Consider the following 20,058-nt stretch of genomic DNA (forward strand, 5'->3'; position numbering starts at 1 on the left):
GGACAGAACCCAGGAGCTCACCGTCTCACAGTCTGGAGGCCAGAAGTGGCAGCAGGGTGTCAGCAGCCTTGTCTCCTTCTGGGGTCACTGACGCAGACTCTGTTCCAGGCTCTGCCCCTAGCTTCTGGCGGCTGCCGGCGATCTCCAGCCTTCCTTGCCTCGGAAACTCATCACCCCAGTCTCTCCCCCATCTTCACGTGCAGTTCTCCCTGTGTGTGCTTGTCTAGGTCCGAAATTCCCGTTTTTACAAGCGCGTTAATCATAGTGGAGGACGGCCTCCTACCCTAATGACCTCATTTTAATTTGATTACATCTTTAAAGTCTTTATCTCCAAATAAGGTCACAGTCTGAGGGACTAGCGGGTCAGGACTCCAACATATGTGTTGGGGGGGCGGGCGGGACACATTTTCTACGCACAGCAGAAGGGATGGACCCAGCATGACATAGGCCCTCCGCCAGCCCTGGTCCAGCCAGCCTCAGACACTGCCTGAGCTCCGTGGGCTCCCTCCATAGGCCATGTGCGCTGGCTCCTAAGTCTCTGAGATATGACTCATTCACACCCAGCTCTCCCCTTGGTGGCCTTTGCCTGCCCACACTGGCCACGCACGTGGTCTGCTCCTAGAAGGATCTTTGACCACCGCAAATGCTGCTGCCCTTGGGGGCGCTCCTGACCCCTTGCTGGTTTCAGTAGAGCCCTCGTCTGTGTCTGCAAACCACAGCATAGATCCCAAGTCAGGGAGACGAGACAGCCAGAGCCTGGCCAGGGCCCGGCCCCCCAGGTGCCATCATCCCCACACATCCGGGAAAGGGGCTCTCTGAGCCACAAACTCTGTGCTGGGATCTGTGTGCCCCAAGTATGTACCCAGCCCTGAGTAACCCACACACACCTTGGGAGGGACACAGCAGGAGGAAGAAGCATGGGACAAGAGGTGGCATGGCCCAGGTCCTTCCCAGAGTTGCTGCTGCTCCTCTGGGCCCCACGCCCCACAGCCAGGTTCCACCGGCCCCAAGTCCTCTTTCCCCAGCACCCAGCCCTGTGCTCTCCACTCCCCACTCTCAGGACCAGCTGAGGTCCGACATCTCTTGCCGGTCTCCTCCTTTCTGATTGAAGAGCAGGGCAGCCTGCCTTAAAGCCACGATCGAAATACAAGTTGAATATGGCGCCCCTTCCCCCTCAGGGTGCTGTGGGGTGCCCGGCCTGGTGAGAGCAATTTGCATCCCCGTCCCCTCCCTACACACACACACACACTCCGGTGGCTCCCCAGACTCTCCCATCCCGTGCTGTGGGGCCTTCCTGGCTTCACTGCTCTGCTCCTGGAGCCAAAATGCCACCTTTTCTGAGAAGCTCTTCCTGGCCTTCTTTTCCGTTTGCTGCTCCCACCACCACCGCGGTCCTAGCCCGTATCCCCTGCGGAGATTCATCTGTCCGTGCCTCCTCAGCTCATCACCTGATTTATCTATGTAGAGGCAGAGGAGGACGCAGGCCCCGAGGTCAGGAGAGCCCAAGGTCAGAGTGGCCCAAAGCAGCAGCCCCCATCCCATGTCCGGCCCTACGGCATATGAGGCCCAAAGGCCTGGGAGGCTTTGGGGGAGGCAGGGACACAGGGAGGGGACCGAGCAGGGAGGGGTGGGTGGAGGAGGGGCAGAAGAGGCCACTGGCAGGCTCTCCCCACAGATTTCATCGACATCGTCAAGGACCCCGTCCCCCCCAACGAGTATAAGACGGAAGAGGACCCCAAGCTGTTCCACTCGATCAAGACGCAGCGGGGGCCCCTCTCAGACAACTGGATCGAGGAGTACAAGCAACAGGTGTTCCCCATCATGTGTGCCTACAAGCTCTGCAAGGTGGAGTTCCGCTACTGGGGCATGCAGTCCAAGATCGAGAGGTTCATCCACGACACCGGTGAGCCCACCCGTGCCCGCCGCCCTTCGCGTCTGGCCGTGACTCGACGTTCTGCTCTTACTCCCGAAAAACGACCCAGAGCCCATGTGCAGCTTCCCTTGAGGTTTACATGGCCACCTGCCGAGTGCCTGGAGGTGACAGGCAGTGTACGTCAGTTGTCCCCTTAAGAAGCCCCAAGGACCACCCCCAGACGTTCTGGACAGGCTTGTGTTTGTGGCATCTAGTGCCAACCCCCTGGGCAGGGGAGACCAGCTCCCTGCTGCTGACCCGCCTCCCCCATGGGCTGGATGTCACAGGGGGACACCCACGTGCCCTCACACCATGGAGCCTGGCCTGGAGCAGGTAACCAGGGAACAGGTGGTCCACTGGGTTCAACCTGGGCCTCCTCTCTCCCCGGTACCCTCAGCTCCCTACTTGCCCGCTGCCCCCCAGTCATGGCATGAGGTCAGTTCCAAGGGCCCGGCCCCGCCTAAGCCTCGTGAACTAGAAGTGGCATCTGGACAGATACCTTTTGACTCCCAGAACCAGGGTTTTGGTTTTGATGTGAGGAGAGCCACACCCCTGAGACTATGTGTCCTGTGTGTCCTGTCAGCTCACAATGACTGATGACGATAGTCCCATAACCCCTGCTGGCAGAGGAGGAAGCAGAGAAGCAAAGACCCCCACTCCTGCAGCAGGGGGCAGGGGCATGTCAGCAGACCGTCTCTTCGGTGTGGGACCCAAGGGTGCCATGCCTGAGGCCATGGCCCAGGACTTGGGGGTCAGAGACAGTCCGGGCTGAAAGAGGGCACCCTCCAGGGAACAGAGGGTGGAGGGATTTAGGAAGGACTGTGGGGGAGGCAGAGTGGCCTGAGCCAGGAGGAAGGGTCACAGAGAGCCTTGGAAAGCCGCTCCATTTTCTCTAGGAAAGTGGAAAATACATGCCCCAAGACCTGGTGACTTCCCTCCCAGGTTTGCCCCCAAGAGAAACTCTTGTACATGTTCCAGAATGTTCAGAGCAGCAGATCCGTAAAAGCTAAGTGGACAGACAGTGAAAGTGAGCCAAAGGCCCAAGGACAAAAGAAGGAAGAAGCAAAATGGTGTTGCAAACAAGTAAATACCAGACAGCAGCAAACCCACCCAAAGAGAACCCCACAGGTGTCAGGAAAAGACATGGCCGCATGACATGTCCACGTAAACATCAGCAACACGCACATCAGCCCGAAGTGTCATGTGGAAAATCACATGTGTGGGCTGTAGCAGGAGAGGAAAGTCACTGACACACAGAAGTGAGGCTGGGTGGGGCGGGAAGAGAGGGCATCCAGGAGGGCCGTCCCAGCGCTCCCTGCTGCTGGTCGAGACTGTTCCCTCCCGGTTCAGCGTGGGTAGGGATGATGCTCTTTTTCTTCTTAATGTTTTCCTAGCGAGCTTTATTGAGGCCTAATTTTGAATTACCATACAGTTCACCCCTTGCAAGAGGACAGTTCTATAAGTGGCAGTGTATTCAGAGTCGTGCACACGGTTCTAGAACATTCCGTCCCCCCAGTCTTTTGTTCATGTTCACAGTCACCCCCACGCCCACCCCCAGCCCCAGGCAACCCCCCTCTGCCTTCTGTCCCTAAAGTTCTTTTATTATCCTTTATACCTTGAAAGTAGTCTCATTTTCATTATTTGGCTTGCCTGGCATAGTCTTCTGCGTCTTACTTTGTCTTATTTTGTATCTTATTTTATATGTATATATGCTCTATTTGTGAGAAAAGACCAACCCACTTTGCACTGGAACTTGATTTCCATGTGAAAATTCAATAGCAAAAGTGTACTAGACACTGACAGGAGACAGTGAGGGAGTCCTCCCTCCAGTGCCCCCTGGGGCAGGAATCCCCCCAAAATTCATCTTGGCTTTTGAGCAGCCACATTCCCTCACGAGGCCCCTTTGCTCCAATTGTAGAACCTCATGAGGCCATCTGTGAGCCAGACCCCTCATTTGCAGATGGGGAAACTGAGGCACGGGGGGGGACAGTGATTTGCCCACAATCCCACAGTGGGTATAACCTCGGGGTGCCTCCCAGCCCCACGCCCAGCCCTGGGACCTAATGCTGCCCCTCTCTCCTATCCCTCCTGTCTCCCTACCCCTCGCCCCCCATCCGCCGCCTGGGGGCAGGCCTGAGGAAGGTGATGGTGAGGGCCCACAGGCAGGCCTGGTGCTGGCAGGATGAGTGGTACGGGCTGAACATGGAGAACATCCGGGAGCTGGAGAAGGAGGCGCAGCTCATGCTGTCCCGCAAGATGGCCCAGTTCAGCGAAGATGGCGAGGAGGCTGCAGAGCTGGCCGAGGATGAGGCCGGCCAGGCCCAGCTGCCCGGGGACGCCCCCCAGCCCAGCAGTGGCAGCGGTGGGGAGCCCCTGGCGGGCCGGGGCCTCAAGAAACAGTGGTCCACGTCCTCCAAGTCCTCGCGGTCCTCCAAGCGGGGAGGTGAGCACCGGGGCATGTAGCACATAGCGCCGCCTTTCTCCAGGTTGGGGAGGGGGGTGTCTCTGCCTTCCCCGAGTGTACCCCAGGGACAGCCCTCACCCCTGTCCGCGGCAGCCGGTTGCTGCCACTGCTGGATAATTCTGACTCCGGACAGGGACTCTTGCTTCCCAACCTGTGGGCCACACCGGTGGGGAGTCAGAACCATTCCCTACCCTCAGCCCCGCAGCTCAGAGTGCACCCAGGCTGCCTGCCCCCGCAGCAGGTGCCCCCAGACGCCCCTACAAGGGCTGTGAGGACTGCAGCGCTGAGTAGCCGGTGTCCTCAGCAGGAGGGGGAGTCTGGGTGGGTTCCCCCAGCATGCGCAGGAGGGGTCTCTGCTCCTGGGACAGGAGCCAGACTGGAGAAGCCAAAAGAACCTTTAGAGCCTGAGAAAGACCTTTCCCGGGAGAACTTCAGCCAAAGTGCGGTGACGGTTTGGAAAAAACAGGGTATCCTGTTTATAGCCAGGAGTCTCCGTTCAAACCCAGCGTCCCCACGCCGGGCTGGCCTGTGTGTGTGCCGAGGGGCTCTGTGGATGTCCATACCATACCTTTTGTGTCACTCACCTCCTGGGAGTGCCCCACAGCCCTACCGGCTCTGCTGCAGGAGGATTTCAGGGGCTCCCCCGCCCCGGGCCGACTGCTGTCGAGAGCGCAGGAGTGGACCCTGGCCTGTGTGCCTGCAGGTCCCAGCCTTAACCCCAGTACCCTCCCAGTTCCTGGTCCTCCCTGGGACACAACTGCTTTGTGCCAGGCGGGCTGGGAGGGACCTTCTTGAAAGTTCCAGGAGCTTCCGCCCCTCCCTTCTCCCTTCTCCCTTCTCCCCTGAGCCCTCCTGGCCCTGCTCTGGCACCGTCTCCTCTGTCCCCCCCGCCCCGCCCCCCCACCCCCACTCAGCTGGCTGGTGGGTCAGCCTGCGGTTTTGCCTTCCAGCCAGCCCCTCTCGCCACAGCATCTCCGAGTGGAGAATGCAGAGTATTGCCCGGGACTCCGACGAGAGCTCAGACGATGAGTATTTCGACGCTCATGGTAGGTGGCTCTTCCCCAGGGGATAGGAGGGAGTAGCTGAGAGGGTCTGGGCAGAGGGAGAGATGAAGTCGCCAGGAGGCGGGGCCACTGCCAGGGTGTAGGATGGACCGACACGCAGATGGGGCTTTGTGCCACCTGTGAGTTTCTTTCCAGAAGAATCTTTACAGAAGCATGGCCTCTTACAATTTCCTAAATCTCTGTAACGACCTTGTTTTCTTCTTGGTTAAATGGACGTCCAGCTCCCGTAGAAACCTTAGCAAATGCAAACCAGCAGGAAATAGGCGAAATTCCCATTTTCCCCACCAATCCCCAAATAAACATGGTGACCATACAGCCTCCTGAATCACCCACCTTTGCTGGGGAGATGGGGGTACCGTTGGCCCTCGAACAACACAGGTTTGCACACGGCGCAGGTCCACGTCCACGTGGATTTTTTTGGATAAGTACCATACCGTAAATGTATTTTCCTTTCTTTATGATTTTCTGAATGACGTTGTGTTTTCTCTAGCTTGTTTTGTTGTAAGAATACAGTATATCATATACATGACATACAAAATCTGTGTTAATTGACTTTATGTTATCGGTTCTGCTTCTGGTCAACATAGGCTATAAATAGTTAAGTTTCTGGGGAATCAAGTTTGATGTGGATTTTTGACTGGGGGTAGGGGCCAGGGGAAAGGGGCTAGCGCCCCAGCCCCTGTGTTGGTCAAGGGTCAAATTCACTAAAACCCTCACGTGCTTCCCACCTTGGCCCTTCCTCTCCACGGCAGACCGGCCCGTGGAGACAGGTTTCCAGCTTGTCGCTTACAGGCTCGGAGGGGACAGGGACTTATCCACAGACACTAAGCAGGACCGAGGCAGGCTGCAGGGCTGGGGGAGGGGGCCGGTGCCCCCCGGGACCGCTGCCTCCCACCCAGCGGCACCCCAGGCTGCAGTCCTCAGAGAAGCAGAAATGAGGCTGTGTGTGTAGATGTTGAAACAGGAATGTTAGCTGATGAGCGGCGGGACAAAATGCGTCCGTCCTTACGGGGAAATAGGGTTCAGCCGTAGAATGGACTGAGCCATGGACCCCTGCCAGTCCTGGCAATACGGCAGTAGAGCGCTCGGTGAAAGACGCCAGACACAAAAGACCCCACGTTGTATGATTCCCTTCTGTGGAATGTCCAGGACCGGCCCATCCATAGAGACCAGACGTGGCTCCGTGGCCGCCAGGGGCTGGGGAGGGGGACAGGGAGCGACTGCTGGCAGGTACAAGGTTTCCATCTGGGGAGATGGACATGCTCCGGAACCAGGCAGAGTGGTGGTTGTACAGCACTGGGAACGAATGGAAGGCCGCCGTCAAGTGGCTGAAGTGGTGAATTTTATGTTATGGGAACATTATCGCAGCTTTTAGAAAAGGTCAGGCCGAAGCCCCACGGGTGTTGGTCAAGTGTTCGTCCTGCTAAGGAAGGGGGACTGGAAGCGAGCTTGGAGGCAACCACAGGCCAGAGAGCCGCGGGAACGCCCGGAGTGGCCCCACGAGGCCCCGCACCTCCCAGCCAGGCCTCCCCACGCCTCTCGGGCCCTGCCCTCCGGTGGGTACCAAGGCCCTGCTCTCTCCTCCCCAGAGGACCTGTCCGACTCAGAGGAGATATTCCCCAAGGACATCACCAAGTGGAACTCCAACGACCTCATGGACAAGATCGAAAGCCCTGAGCCGGAGGATTCACAGGGTACCCAAGCTGGGGGCGGTGGGGTGCTTCAGGATCTGGGGAGGGGGTTGCAGGGGCCAGGCCCCTCCTCTCCGACCCAGCTGCTATGTGGTGCTGGGCATCCGAGGGTCCCGCGTGTCAGGGTCACTGCGTCTGTCCCGTGGGCCCGGGGCTGCCCCTCGGCTCACGGCTCCCCCCACTTCCGTGTTGCAGATGGTCTCTACCGCCAGAGCGCCCCTGAATTCAGGGTGGCCTCCAGCGTGGAGCAGCTGAACATCATCGAGGTGGGTGCCTGGGGCTGGGGCAGAGGGCCGGGGCTGTGCTGCCCACGGCCCCCCGGGCTGCAGGGGGAGGGGGCTGAGCTCAAAGGACGGGTCCCGTGGGGTGCAAAGGCAGACCTCGGCGCCCACCACCTCACGTCCTCGTTGGCCTAGGCGCCATCACAGAGAGGCCTGGGGGCTCCTTTACTCCCCGCCCTGAGAACCAAGAAGGACTCCAGACAGCCCCCAAAGAAGGCCTTGACCCAGCTCCACCCATGGAAAGTGAAAGGAGAAACTTGCAAATTCCAGACCAAAAAAAAGATGTTCACCTTGTACCCAGCCTTTCCGCATTTGCTGAAGAAAATAAGGTGGAAGAGGGGGATGCAAAAGCCGTGTAGGCAGAAGTGAGTGGCAGCCGCCCCGCTGGGGCCTCGTGGGGCCCTCAGTGTCCAATAAAGCTATCTTGGCAGAGCGCCTGTGTCCGCTTCGGGGGTTCTTTGCACAGGGCTCAGGCCCCTTCTCCTCCTCCAGCTGTGGGCGGTCAGAGCTGTTTGCACTGGGGCTGGAGCCAGGGCCCAGCGGGGCTGTCCATACTGTGGTCACCTCACGGCTCTCGCCCCACGCTGCCCAAGGTGGAGACAGCACCTCCAGGAACTCGGGACCCCTGGGGAGCTCGGACCAGCTGCCAGGAAGGAGAAGTAGTGTCCACACCGCCCTCCCCGACTTGGGGTTTTCTACTCTGGGGTCCGGGGTCAACGTGGGCTTTTCTAGAAGGCAAAGTGGGAAGAGGGGAGTTGATTTCCAATGGCCGGTTAACCGCAAAATAAACATATGGAGCCCCCTCCCCACCTAGGGCGCACACAGCTCTGACGGCCCTCAGGGGGCGCAGAAGGGGCCTTGGGCTCTAGGTCTGGCTCGGGACGTGCGTGGGAACCCAGCACCGGTTCTGGGCACGGCCGTCTAGAGTCAGATCCCTTTGCTTGCAATAGCCCCCGAACCGGAGCCTCCCCTACCCAGCCTTGGAGCGGGGGTACGGCTTTATGGAGACACTGACGGGGACCCCGTGGCTCCCAGGCCCACTGCTGCATTGTACCTTCCCCAGGGTCTGTTCCTACAGGATTTGAGTTGAGTCTTGGGTGGGGTGTGCCCTGGGGTTAGGCACGTATGGAAGTAGAGCCGTGTCCCTAATTGGCTTCCGGGAGTCCCCGATCAGTCCCAGCCTCCAGTGCTGGGTCACAAGAGACAGGCACAGGCCTCTCACTGCCCACCCTTGCCCGTCCCGGGTTTCTGAAGACCGCTGGACTCCACCTCCCTAAGTGGGTGATGGTGAGGCTGCCCTGAGACATTCCTTCTTTGAGCCCCTGGCCTGGCCTGTTGATAAGTCCTCGACGCAATGTGGCAGCCCCTCCCGGCTGCTGGTCCGGGGAGCTGGGAGCCCCACCCTGCCCTGCCCGGGCTGTGAATTCATTCCTGCCCAGGCCGGCCAGCGGTGGTCAGCCCTCATGTGCAGACAGGAATCATTCCCAGGCTCTGCCAGGTCTGTGATCCTGCCCAGATTCCCATTGCCCACAGCTGGCCAATGACTGGTCTCATCCCAATCTTGCCTTGGCTCCAGACCCTGTACTGTCCACCAGCCTGCCTTCCTCGTTCGCTGCTCCGTGGCTCCTGGACCAGCCCCGTTCCCTTGTGTTTCCCGGCAGCCTCACCAGCCCCTGGGTCCAGACCCCGTTCTGCCCACTCCCCACCTAGGCTCCGTGTTGGCACTTGGGTCTCATTGCTGCCCCCGCCTACACGCCATCCTATGGCCCAGTTCAGGGCCATTTGTCCCCACATGGACCTTCCAGATGGTTTTTGTCCCCTCCTTGTCCCCCACACGCCTGGACATAATATGGACATGGCACATCTCCAGTGGCCTCTCCTGGGCCCTGGTCCTAGCTCCCGCAGTCACACACCAGAAGTTAAGGTGGAGAAAGGCCCCTGGGGATGCAGCCACAGCCGGGGTTGGCAGGATAACACTGAATCGGTGGCAGAAACTCTGGGTTCCGGGGCAGCTTGGCACTGATGTGCTGTGTGACATTGCACAAGTCTCTCAGTCTCTCTGGGCCACACCCACCTCAGCTGTAGATAGAATAGTTCCAACCCCGTGCAAATGTGTACAAGTCTCAGGTCTCACTGTGACCTCACGTGCAGGCCTGACCAGCAGGATGTGGGGTCCTTAACCCCTCCTGAATTAGGGGGGTTCAGACAGGTGCACCTATGTCCCCTCCCTGCTCTAAGATGCTTGGAGATCTTGGTCTTAGAGCCCGGGAACGGCAGCACAGGGAACAGAAGGGAAGCCCGGTATAGATGGGGGGTGAGCTCAGAGCTGCAGGCCCTGTGCCCTGCATCACGGCCCACCCAGGCTGAGGCTGCCCTGGGGCGCAGACACATGGAGGGCAGGCAGGCTCCAGAGCCCCACATAGAGCACCCCTGAATTCAGGGTGGCCTCCGGTGGGAAGCTGAACATCACCCAAGGTGGGTGCGCAGGCGGGCAGAGGGCCCCTCGCCAGGGCTGGAAACTGCCACCTGGGCCCCTGATGGAAAGTGGAAACTGAGTGGGGGGAGCAGAGCTGCTCATGGAGAGGGAGAGGGACCATCTTGGCCTCCCCAGGGGAAGGGGTTGAGGCTGCCCACACCAGGCCCTATAGCTGAGGAACTGAACTGGGACTTCAGAGAGGGAGCATTGGGCCAGATCGCCCCCCGCCCCGGGGTGACACGGGCCCAGCAAGGAGCTGAGTCCCCGGGGAGTTGACACCCTGCCAACCCGTGCAGGACGAGGTCAGCCCACCCCTGGCTGCTCCGGCCTCCAAGATCCACGTGCTGCTGCTGGTGCTGCACGGAGGCACTATCCTGGACACGGGCGCTGGGGACCCCAGCTCCAAGCAGGGTGATGCCAACACCATCGCCACCGTGTTCGACACCGTCATGCGTGTGCACTATCCTAGTGCCCTGGGCCGCCTTGCCATCCGCCTGGTGCCCTGCCCGCCCATCTGCTCAGATGCCTTTGCCCTCGTCTCCAAGTGAGTGCCTGGGACCCAGACCACCCATCCCAAAGCACCTGGCCCCTAGGGTCAGGCTGCTCCCCCAGCCTCAGGACCCCCATCTAGATGTCCACACTTACCATCCAGCCCATTCTGTCCAGAGGCAACAAAACCTATGCAGATGGCTGGGCTTACAGAGGAGGGGCCCCAGGCCCAAGGCTGAGCCTCAGTTTCCCTATCTGAGGTGTGGGGCTGTTGACCTGCCCCTGAGATGCAAGGCTTTACTCCCCAGCTCTGTTACCCAGCCTTCCAGGGCCTGGCCCAGAAGCGACCTCATGAGGTTGGCCCCGTCACAGCTGAGGCTCTCCAGTGGCAGGCCTGCAGCCCTGTCAGGGAGGGGCCCCTGGGGCTAAGCTGAGCCACCTGCTCTCTCCTGACCGGGCCCCCTCCCCCAGCCTTAGCCCCTACAGCCACGATGAAGGCTGTCTGTCCAGTAGCCAGGACCACATCCCCCTGGCTGCCCTGCCCCTGCTGGCCACCTCCTCACCCCAGTACCAGGAGGCGATCGCCACAGTGATCCAGCGGGCCAACCTTGCCTATGGGGACTTCATCAAGTCCCAGGAGGGCATGACCTTCAACGGGCAGGTGAGTGGTGGGGTGGGAGAAGGGCAGACAAGCCCCCCGGGGTGGGGGGATGCCCTCCCCAGATGGGCCCAGCAATCGGGGCAGGCGCTCAGCCTCCAGAGCCTCTCCGCCTCCAGGTCTGCTTGATTGGGGACTGCGTCGGGGGCATCTTGGCGTTCGACGCCTTGTGCCAGGGCAACCAGCCTGTGTCCGAGAGTCAGAGCAGCAGCCGCAGGGGCAGCGTGGCCAGCGTGCAGGTACCACGCCCCTTGCCCCAGAGTGGAGGCATCTTCAGCACCAACCTGCTAGCCCCACACCTCCCCCAGGCTAGGGAAGGGAAAGGTGGAGGTTGTCAGCGCAGGTACCCAGAGCCGACGGGGTGGGTGCACGGGGCCGGTGAGCTGTTACGGTGGGACCGAGCCTGGAGCCCATGAGGCTTCAGCGGGCGGTGGAGCAGGGTCTGCACCGTAGGGAGCAGAACCCTAGGAGGTGCAGCAGGCAGCCCCTCTGAGCGTCCCAGCAGGAGGGGATCTGAGATCCCTCTGCCTCCGAGCAGCACATGGCCTGGGGTCAGGGGGCTGTGCAAGGCTGCGAGGTCGCTGAGAGGTCCCAAAGGCCCAGGCGGCCGGTTCAGGCAGGAATGGAAGCTGTTGGGACTCAGCCAGCGGCTAGGGGGACAGGGCTTCCTCTCCCTGGCGTGGGTGAGAGGCCAGCTGGGCAGGGGGCAGTGGCCCTGGAGTGGGGAGGGAGAAGACCGAAGCCAGGCCCAGGTCGGTGGCCGCCGGGCAGTGAACCCGCATGGGGCTGTTCCAGGACACTGACCTGCTGTCCCCCGGCACCATGGTCAATGCGGCCCAGGGCGCCAGCGGTGGCCTGGAGAGCAGTCGGCACCTGAGCCGCAGCAACGTCGATCTCCCCCGAAGCAATGGTGTCGAAGACCCCAAGAGGCAGCTGCCCCGAAAGAGGAGCGACTCGTCCACCTACGAGCTGGACACCATCCAGCAGCACCAGGCCTTCCTGTCCAGGTGCTTGGGGCAAGCGGGGCCCCCAGGTCCGACCCTGAGGCCGTGGCCAGGGAAGGGGGGACCCCAAGAGAGAGGGATGCCTCAGAATTGGGGACATAAACCTCGAGGGCTGACGTGAGGGTAGTGGGATGCCCAGGCACTCAGCCTTGGGTGGCCTGTTGGGTGCTGCTGGGGTCTTGTACACACCAAGGGCCATCTTGAGTCCAGGGGAACAGCTTGTCCAGGGCGGGGCAGAGTTGGGGGGCAGAGCCCATCAGGGACATCTATTCTAAAGGCAGTGGCACCCGAGAAAGGTTGGGACCGGCTGTCACCAGAGGTGTCCCAGCAGGTACTGGGCAGCCACATCTGCAGGACAGCTCAGGGGCTGAGCCTCCTGTGGGCCTGATGACCCCCAGGGAGCGCTTCCTTTGGGAGGCTGAGGGCAAGCCAGTGCTGAGAAGGGGTATAGTGTGACCTCACGAGGCCCTCATCCGCAGCCTCCATGCCAGTGTGCTGAGGAACGAGCCCAGCTCCCGCCGTTCGAGCAGCTCCACCATGCTGGACGGCACAGGGGCTGTGGGGAAGTTCGACTTTGAGATTGCAGATCTTTTCCTCTTCGGGTGCCCGCTGGGGCTCGTCCTGGCCTTGAGGAAGACCGTCATCCCTGCCCTGGATGGTGAGAGCTCTGCAGGGGCAGGACAAGGCAGGGGGGTATATGAACCGGGTAGAGGGTCTCAATGGACCCTTACCACAAGGCCATGGCCACATCCCAGGCCCCTTCCTGCATCAGCCTCATTTCTGCCCTCCCCAGCACAGGCCTGCTGCTCTCCTTTGCTCCTATTCCCGCAGCTCAGACCGTGGCCCCGATCTCTGGGCTCCTGTTCTTCCGTTTCATCTTCCAAGCAACTCTGGGCACTGAGGTCCAGAAAGGAAGGGCTGCTCGGGTATCAGACAGACATAGACCCAGTCTCCCAGGCCCAAAGTCTTCCCATAAGGAAGAGTTGGGAAGCCAGACTCCCCCAAATCCTCCCCAGGTGCCTGGCTTCCCAGTCCCAGAAGGGCTGTGGTCACACTGCCCCGAGACCCTCATCAAGGCCACAGGGACTGGGGGGGTGTGACATGCCTCTGAGCAGCCTGTCAGAGCAGCAGTCCCTGCAAGGTGTCCCCCCGGCTCAGCCAGTGTGGCCCATAGAGCCCCAGTGTCCTTACAGGGGCCGTGCAGGGCCCATGTTACATCCCCAGGTTACAGAGCGAGAAACCGAGGCTTAGAGAGGTGTGGACACTTGCCCAAGAGCAAGTCAGAGGTGGCTTGTACAGAAGCAGAGACTTAGGGACAGTGCTGTCTGGCAACATCATCTGTAATCACAAGACACCAGAACCGCTGTCAACGGTCCGCAGAGAGCCGCTGGTTGGCTAAATCCCAGCCCGGCCCACCACAGAGGACACCCAGAGCCCAAGATGGGGGTCCGTGGAACTTGCAGGGTTTAAATGAAGGACTCCCACATTTTTGTGTTCTTGGGGGAGGAGGGGAGGTTCAGAAGTATGGCACCTGTTCCTATGTGTGTGTTTAAAGGTGAGACGTCTACTACTGCTCCTTACGCTTAGGGTCCCCGGTCCCCAGCAACCGTGACCCGGTTGAGCAGCCCCATCACACAGCCTACGGCCCCAACCCTGCTTGGTTTAAAACAAATTTGGTTAATAAACAGACATATACCAAACCAGAGAGAGGAGCTTTCGGAGGCCCCCTCCCATAGACCCGGCCTCCTCAGGGCTCTGCCATCCCCCTCCCTGCCCCCCGCCCCCAGTCTTCCAGCTGCGGCCAGCCTGCCAGCAAGTCTACAACCTCTTCCACCCTGCCGACCCGTCTGCCTCCCGCCTGGAGCCTCTGCTGGAGCGGAGATTCCACGCCCTGCCCCCTTTCAGCATCCCTCGCTACCAGCGCTACCCGCTGGGGGACGGCTGCTCCACGCTGCTGGGTGAGAGGCCCTGGGGTGGGGCGCAGGGTGGGGGGGTGGCCCGGGGCCCCTGCTGGGCTGGAAGGGGCAGCCTGCACTGAGCTCCTCTGGGAAGCTGGGTGCCTGGTGTCAGTACGAGATGCATCAGCCAAGGGGGTCAGGGCCTCACCCCCGGTGCGGGAGCGGGGGACAGACTGGGATGAGGATCCCCTCCCCGCTGTGAGGACCCATCATGACAGTGGGTGGCGACGGCGTTCAGAGCAGGGTACTTGTGTGAGGGCTGCTGCCCATCGCCCACTCTTGGCCCTTCCCGGGAAGCCCCCATCCACACCCCCTGTCCTCGAGTGTGTCCTGGAGTCCTGTCACGTCCTGGTCCTCAAGGAACCCCCCGTGTCCGTGTTGGAGGAGCGTGTCTGGACTGCCCATGCGAGTGTCTGTTCTTGTCCTCTGTTCTCTCCCATCTGCCTCCAGTCGAGACAGTGCAGAGAAACCCCGAGCTGGTCCTGGAGGTTGGGCCCCTGGCCCCTCTCCCCCCAGGGGACGGCTTCCTGGAAACCAGTATCCCCGTTCCCGCGCTCACCTGGCAAGACGGGCCCCGTCCGAGCCCGGGCTGTGCTGAGTGTGTGTAACACCCCCGTTTGTGGTGGCGTCTGCTTCGCTGGCTGACTGCTGGTCCTCAGGGACTTCCCATGCCCTCCTTGGCCACTTGGAGTCTGTGGGACAGTGGTGTCCCATGGAGACCAGACAGGACAAGTCCCAGGGATCGGGCCTTCCGCACCTCCTCTCTGTACACCGAGAGCCCGGGAGCTCAGAGGGCAGAGCGGCTGTCCTGGGGTCACCTAGCACGGGTGTGAGTCCAAAGGCTCCATCTCCCATTTGTGAGGCTGGAGGGGACAGCTAGGAGAAGGGGTGAGGCCTCAACCCTCATCCCACCTGCTCTGCTAGAGAAGCTTCTGGTCCCGGTGAGGGGTCGATCCAGAGTCCCACTCCTTCCCTGCCTGAGGGGGTCCAGGCCCCTCATGTACCCACCTGCACGGGGTCCTCGAGCCAGGCCCCCACTCTCCCTGCTCTGCCCTGGCCCAGTCACACCCTCGGCACCCACTTTGTCCCCAGACACCCATTCGAGGCTGGTTCAGTATGGCCCGTGTGAGGGACAGGCAGGGAGGGGCTTGTCTTGCCCTTAGCGCCCAGCCCTGGGCATCTCCCAGAGACCGCTTCAGGCCCTCCTGTTAGCACCCCCAAACCCAGCTACGACGCCCTGTGGGTCAGGCCTGCTAGGCGGAGCCCAGGAGGCTGGGAGGGCTAGGGGATCAGGAGCTGTACTGGGTCAGATGGGTGGCCAGGGGGGGCATGAGCCTGGCCGCCTTGCCTCCCTGCCTACTGTTTCTGTGTCGGTCTGTCTGTCCGTCCCTGCCCCAGCCCTCCCTTCTCTCCCACCTCAGCTCTGTGCCCTGCCCTCTCGGCCCTGAGCAGGCAGGCCCCGGGCATGCTTGGTCCCCCCCTCACTACCAGCTGTGCTCAGATGCCACCGCTCGCCTGCAGGTGGAGGGGTTGGCCACGGCTCCAGCCCACCCTGCCCGGGGCATGCTGGGCCCTACCTCCTGCTGCTCAGGGGGCCGGGGGGGCTGGGCTGGGGGCCCTCTCTTACCCATTGGTCTCCGGTTCCTGTCTACCTGCAGCAGACGCACTCCAGACCCACAACACAGTCTTTCAAGAGCACGCGGCCCCCTCCTCGCCAGGCGCAGCGCCTGCCACCCGAGGCTTCCGCCGAGCCAGTGAGATCAGCATTGCCAGCCAGGTGTCGGGCATGGCCGAGAGCTACACAGCGTCCAGCATTGCCCAGAGTGAGTGCTGCGGTGGCCTGCCCTCCCTGCACCCTCTCGTCTGTCTTAGCAGGGGGTCTGCACTATGCACTACCCTCTCCGCCCCCCCCAGCCCTGCCAGCCCCGGGGTGGTTGGCGGTGTCTGGATACAGCTGGGGAAGGCATTACTGGCAAGCAGTGGCTAGTGACCAGGGTCTGCTCGACACCCACAACGGCCCCAAATGTCCAGAGAGGACCCTGGAGGGAGGGAGTGTTCGAAGGGGTGGCCCAGTAGGGCCAAGTCCAGGCAGGAGGCAATGGGCGTGGGAAGAGGGGTCCTAGCCCCGGCGCAGGGGTTTGGGGGAGTGGGGACGTTCTCCCTGAGGAGGAAGCTGTGGGTTTCTGGACAAGCAGCCCAACCCCGACGAGCCAGAGAACAGCTGAGGGGAGCCAGGGAGGCAAAACCTCAGCATGGCCTCCTTCGCTGCTTGGCTTCTCCGAAGCTTCTCAGCAGCTGCAAGCGGAGCCCAGGTCAGCCCCTTGCCGGGGCCCAGGGCCAGCTGCCCCCTCTGTCCTCCCAGACCGCGTGACCGGCTGCCTCGGGCTGCACCTGAGCTGAGGCCGGCATGAGTATCCTTCCGTGGGAAGGGCGCTGGCCCTCTCCCCAGCGCCCTTCCTGGCCTGTGGTGGCACCCCGGTGGTCCCAGCGTGGCTGACCCCGTCCCGTCGTTTCGCTTCTCAGAGGCCCCGGTGTCGCTCAGCCACACCCCCAGTGTCCGGCGCCTGTCGCAGCTCGCCCTGCCCCACCCACCCCCCACTACCCCGGGGTCCCCCCTACAGGCCGGGCAGGCGAGCCCCAGCCTGGAGCGGGCACCCCGCCTCCCTGACTTGGACACCAGAGAAGGTACCGGGCGTCACACGGCCTCTGTCCACACACGCTGTCCTCCCCTAACGAGGGTCCCTCACCGTTTGCAGGCACATCTCACCATCAGGCCCTGCCCGCTGAAGCCTAACCAGGGAGCTAGAGGCTCGGGCTGGGAGGGTGCAGACCCGGGGAGGCGGTGGACGGGGTGGAGTTGGCTGGAGGCTGAGGACCACGGGATTGTGCAAGCAGGCCTCGGGCAGAAGCGGGGAGAGCCCTGGCCCCCACCAGACATCAGTTACGGAGCAGCTCCCATGCGCAGCCGTCAGAAATGCACTTTTATTTTTTTTTTTTAAGATTATTTATTTATTTATTTGACAGAGAGAGAGAGATCACAGGTGGGCAGAGAGGCAGACAGAGAGAGGGGGGAAGCAGACTCCCCGCAGAGCAGAGAGCCTAATGCGGGGCTTGATCCCAGGACCCTGGGATCATGACCTGAGCCGAAGGCAGAGGCTTTAACCCACTGAGCCACCCAGGTGCCCCAGAAAGGCACTTTTGAACCCTTACCTGGAGCTAGGGTGTTTTCCCAGCCCCGAGTGGGAGCCTGGATTTGCACCCAGGCCTTGACACTTGGCCTGCAGGTGCTGAGGGGACATCAGGCCTTGCCTTGGGGTTCACCCCGACATAACCTGTCACCGGCCTGAGGCCTGCAGGGCAGATGGGGAGCAGGAGAGGCCTGGCGAGGACGCGACGGGGCTCGGGGCAGGGGATCAGGATCTGCCACAGGACCAGGAAGAAGCCTGCCTTCCAACAGGAATTGTGCCCTCTCCCTAACTCCACACCCTCCTTCCTCACGGCCTGCACGCTCTCCACAGAGCCTCCCGCACCCTCATCCCCAGGCCTGCTGGCTGCTTGCTCGCTCCTCTGGGGTCCTGGGCCTTCCCTGCTCCCTCCTGTCACCCGGCCAGGGAGGAGGCCTGCTTTGGCTGCAGCCCCCGTCCCCGGGTCAGAGGAGGGTCTAGCCTTTGGGCTGAGCCGAGCCTGAGGGGCCTGGTGCCCTCCAAGGGGCAGCTGGTCAAGGCCCCCCACCCCCGGCAGTTGCAGCAAAGTGGTGGGGCCAGAAGCGGATTGACTACGCCCTGTACTGCCCCGACGCGCTGACAGCCTTCCCCATGGTGGCTCTGCCGCACCTCTTCCACGCCAGCTACTGGGAGTCAACAGACGTGGTCTCCTTCCTGCTGAGACAGGTACCCAGGCGCCCACCGCCCGCTGCCCCCAGGCCCCACACAGGGACCAAGTGATGACCTGCTGACAGGGCCCCTTTCGTAGACGAGGAGGGCAGTGGGAGCTCCCAGCGCGAGCAGCATGGAGGAGCCCCGGCGGCTGGGGCTGAATGCGCACATACAGGACGTGTGACTTTGGGGGGGACCAGCGGGGGGACCACAGTGGGTTGAAGAGTGTCCCCCGACCCCTCACAGGCTCCCATTTCCAGCTCTGAGGGCCGCTGGCTTCCCCTTCCTAGAAAAGGCAGCCCCAGGCCTGAGGCGGCCCGTGGTCTGCTTCTTGCCGTTGCAGGTCATGCGGCACGACAATTCGAGCATCTTGGAGCTGGACGGCAAGGAGGTTTCGGTGTTCACCCCGTCGAAGCCACGAGAGAAGTGGCAGCGCAAGAGGACCCATGTGAAACTGCGGGTGAGGGCCGCACAGCCACTGTCCTGCTGAGCCCTCACAAGACACCCTGCCACAGTCGAGGAGACCGAGTCACAGAGACACATGCTGTCTTACCTAATCCTCGGGCTGTGGGGTTGGAGCTAGTTCCCCTTCTCTAGACTTCGAGGGGCACCAAGGCCGGGTAGGTCTGAGCCAAACTTGAGCCTAGGCCTTCCGACCTCAAGCCTGTGCTCACCCTCCAGGCCCAGGAGATCCTAGCCATCCTTCCCTCCCCTCCCCTGACCCGCCTCCCTCCTCCTGTCCCCAGAACGTGACCGCCAACCACCGGATCAATGACGCAGTCGCCAACGAGGATGGCCCGCAGGTTCTCACGGGCCGGTTCATGTACGGGCCCCTGGACATGGTCACTCTGACGGGGGAGAAGGTGAGGACCTGGGGAGGTTGCAGAAGCCCCTGCCCGGCCTCCCACTGGCTGGGGAGTGCAGGCTCGGGAGGCCAGGGGCCCGCCGCTTCCTGACCAGCCTGCCTGGCTCCCAGGTGGACGTGCACATCATGACGCAGCCGCCCTCGGGCGAGTGGCTGTACCTGGACACTCTGGTGACCAACAGCAGCGGGCGGGTGTCCTACACCATCCCCGAGTCCCACCGCCTGGGTGTGGGCGTCTACCCCATCAAGATGGTGGTCAGGTGAGCGCCTCCGGGGAGGGAGCGGGCCAGGCCAGCCACCTCTGGGGGAGGGGGAGGTCTGGTGGGCTCTAACGCGCTCCCCTTCCCAGGGGAGACCACACGTTTGCAGACAGCTACATCACCGTGCTGCCCAAGGGCACGGAGTTCGTGGTCTTCAGTATCGACGGCTCCTTTGCTGCCAGTGTGTCCATCATGGGCAGCGACCCCAAAGTGCGGGCCGGGGCCGTGGACGTGGTGCGGTGAGTGACCCCGAAGGGCCCGCTGGGCGGGCGTGGGGGCGGGAAGCTCCTGGAGGCCAAGCTGGGGACGGCTTTGGGACACTAGGCAGAGGCCCATGGAGTCAGCACTGCCACTAACTCACGGTATGACCCCTTGATGCGGATGCCCCAGCTCCTCACCCAAGCGGTGAGGCTCCTGAGGAGGCCGGTTACAGCTGCTACAGAGGGCACCCACGGGGACCGGGTGGCCTGGCTGGCTGTCCTCGCAGTGGCTGCTGCTTCTGCTGAGCCCAATCAGAGACACGCTCTCCGACGGCCCAAGTAGAACGTGGCGGGGCTGGACGACGGGTGGCCCAGGAGAGAGGCCGGGGCGGCAGCGGGACACCCAGGCCTCTCCCCTCACCCCCAGGCACTGGCAGGACCTGGGCTACCTCATCATCTATGTGACGGGCCGGCCTGACATGCAGAAGCAGCGGGTGGTGGCGTGGCTGGCCCAACACAACTTCCCCCATGGCGTGGTGTCCTTCTGTGACGGTCTGGTGCACGACCCGCTGCGGCACAAGGCCAACTTCCTGAAGCTGCTTATCTCCGAGGTGGGTCCCCGACGGGAGGGGGCAGGGGGGTGCGGCGGGGGTGGGAGGGCCGTGCCCGTGCCCACGCCAGTCTCCCCCACAGCTGCACCTGCGCGTGCACGCGGCCTACGGCTCCACCAAGGACGTGGCGGTCTACAGCTCCATCAGCCTGTCCCCCATGCAGATCTACATCGTGGGCCGGCCCACCAAGAAGCTGCAGCAGCAGTGCCAGGTGAGCGGGCCGGGCGGGCCGGGCGGGCCGGGCAGGTGG

At 62.2% G+C, this 20,058-nt stretch overlaps 1 protein-coding gene across 14 annotated transcripts in view; it reads left to right on the top strand.

Annotated features, from left to right (window-relative positions):
- The window catches only part of PITPNM2 (phosphatidylinositol transfer protein membrane associated 2), a 133,189-nt gene that overhangs the window by 110,182 nt on the left and 2,949 nt on the right, over window positions 1-20,058 (top strand). For 5 of the 14 annotated variants that reach the window (XR_007121915.1, XM_047697587.1, XM_047697588.1 and 2 more), the window contains 21 exons: window positions 1,676-1,903; window positions 4,044-4,355; window positions 5,327-5,422; window positions 7,030-7,134; window positions 7,327-7,397; window positions 10,185-10,432; window positions 10,849-11,038; window positions 11,155-11,274; window positions 11,831-12,042; window positions 12,519-12,697; window positions 13,827-13,997; window positions 14,448-14,597; window positions 15,656-15,820; window positions 16,521-16,682; window positions 17,739-17,887; window positions 18,216-18,332; window positions 18,619-18,735; window positions 18,849-18,997; window positions 19,087-19,236; window positions 19,625-19,808; window positions 19,891-20,019. Coding sequence is in view for 11 of the 14 variants with exons in the window: in XM_047697587.1 (XP_047553543.1) it covers window positions 1,676-1,903; window positions 4,044-4,355; window positions 5,327-5,422; window positions 7,030-7,134; window positions 7,327-7,397; window positions 10,185-10,432; window positions 10,849-11,038; window positions 11,155-11,274; window positions 11,831-12,042; window positions 12,519-12,697; window positions 13,827-13,997; window positions 14,448-14,597; window positions 15,656-15,820; window positions 16,521-16,682; window positions 17,739-17,887; window positions 18,216-18,332; window positions 18,619-18,735; window positions 18,849-18,997; window positions 19,087-19,236; window positions 19,625-19,808; window positions 19,891-20,019 (3,404 nt within the window). In the remaining 3 variants the exon portion in view is untranslated. Of the gene's footprint in view, window positions 1-1,675; window positions 1,904-4,043; window positions 4,356-5,326; window positions 5,423-7,029; window positions 7,135-7,326; window positions 7,398-7,547; window positions 7,842-10,184; window positions 10,433-10,848; window positions 11,039-11,154; window positions 11,275-11,830; window positions 12,043-12,518; window positions 12,698-13,263; window positions 13,802-13,826; window positions 13,998-14,447; window positions 14,598-15,655; window positions 15,821-16,520; window positions 16,683-17,738; window positions 17,888-18,215; window positions 18,333-18,618; window positions 18,736-18,848; window positions 18,998-19,086; window positions 19,237-19,624; window positions 19,809-19,890; window positions 20,020-20,058 lie in introns of those variants that run through there. The other 9 variants (XM_047697592.1, XM_047697594.1, XM_047697593.1 and 6 more) reach the window with 9 other exon arrangements.

This window comes from Lutra lutra, chromosome 12 (assembly GCF_902655055.1).
Source record: "Lutra lutra chromosome 12, mLutLut1.2, whole genome shotgun sequence".
Classification (NCBI taxonomy): Eukaryota; Metazoa; Chordata; class Mammalia; order Carnivora; family Mustelidae; genus Lutra; species Lutra lutra.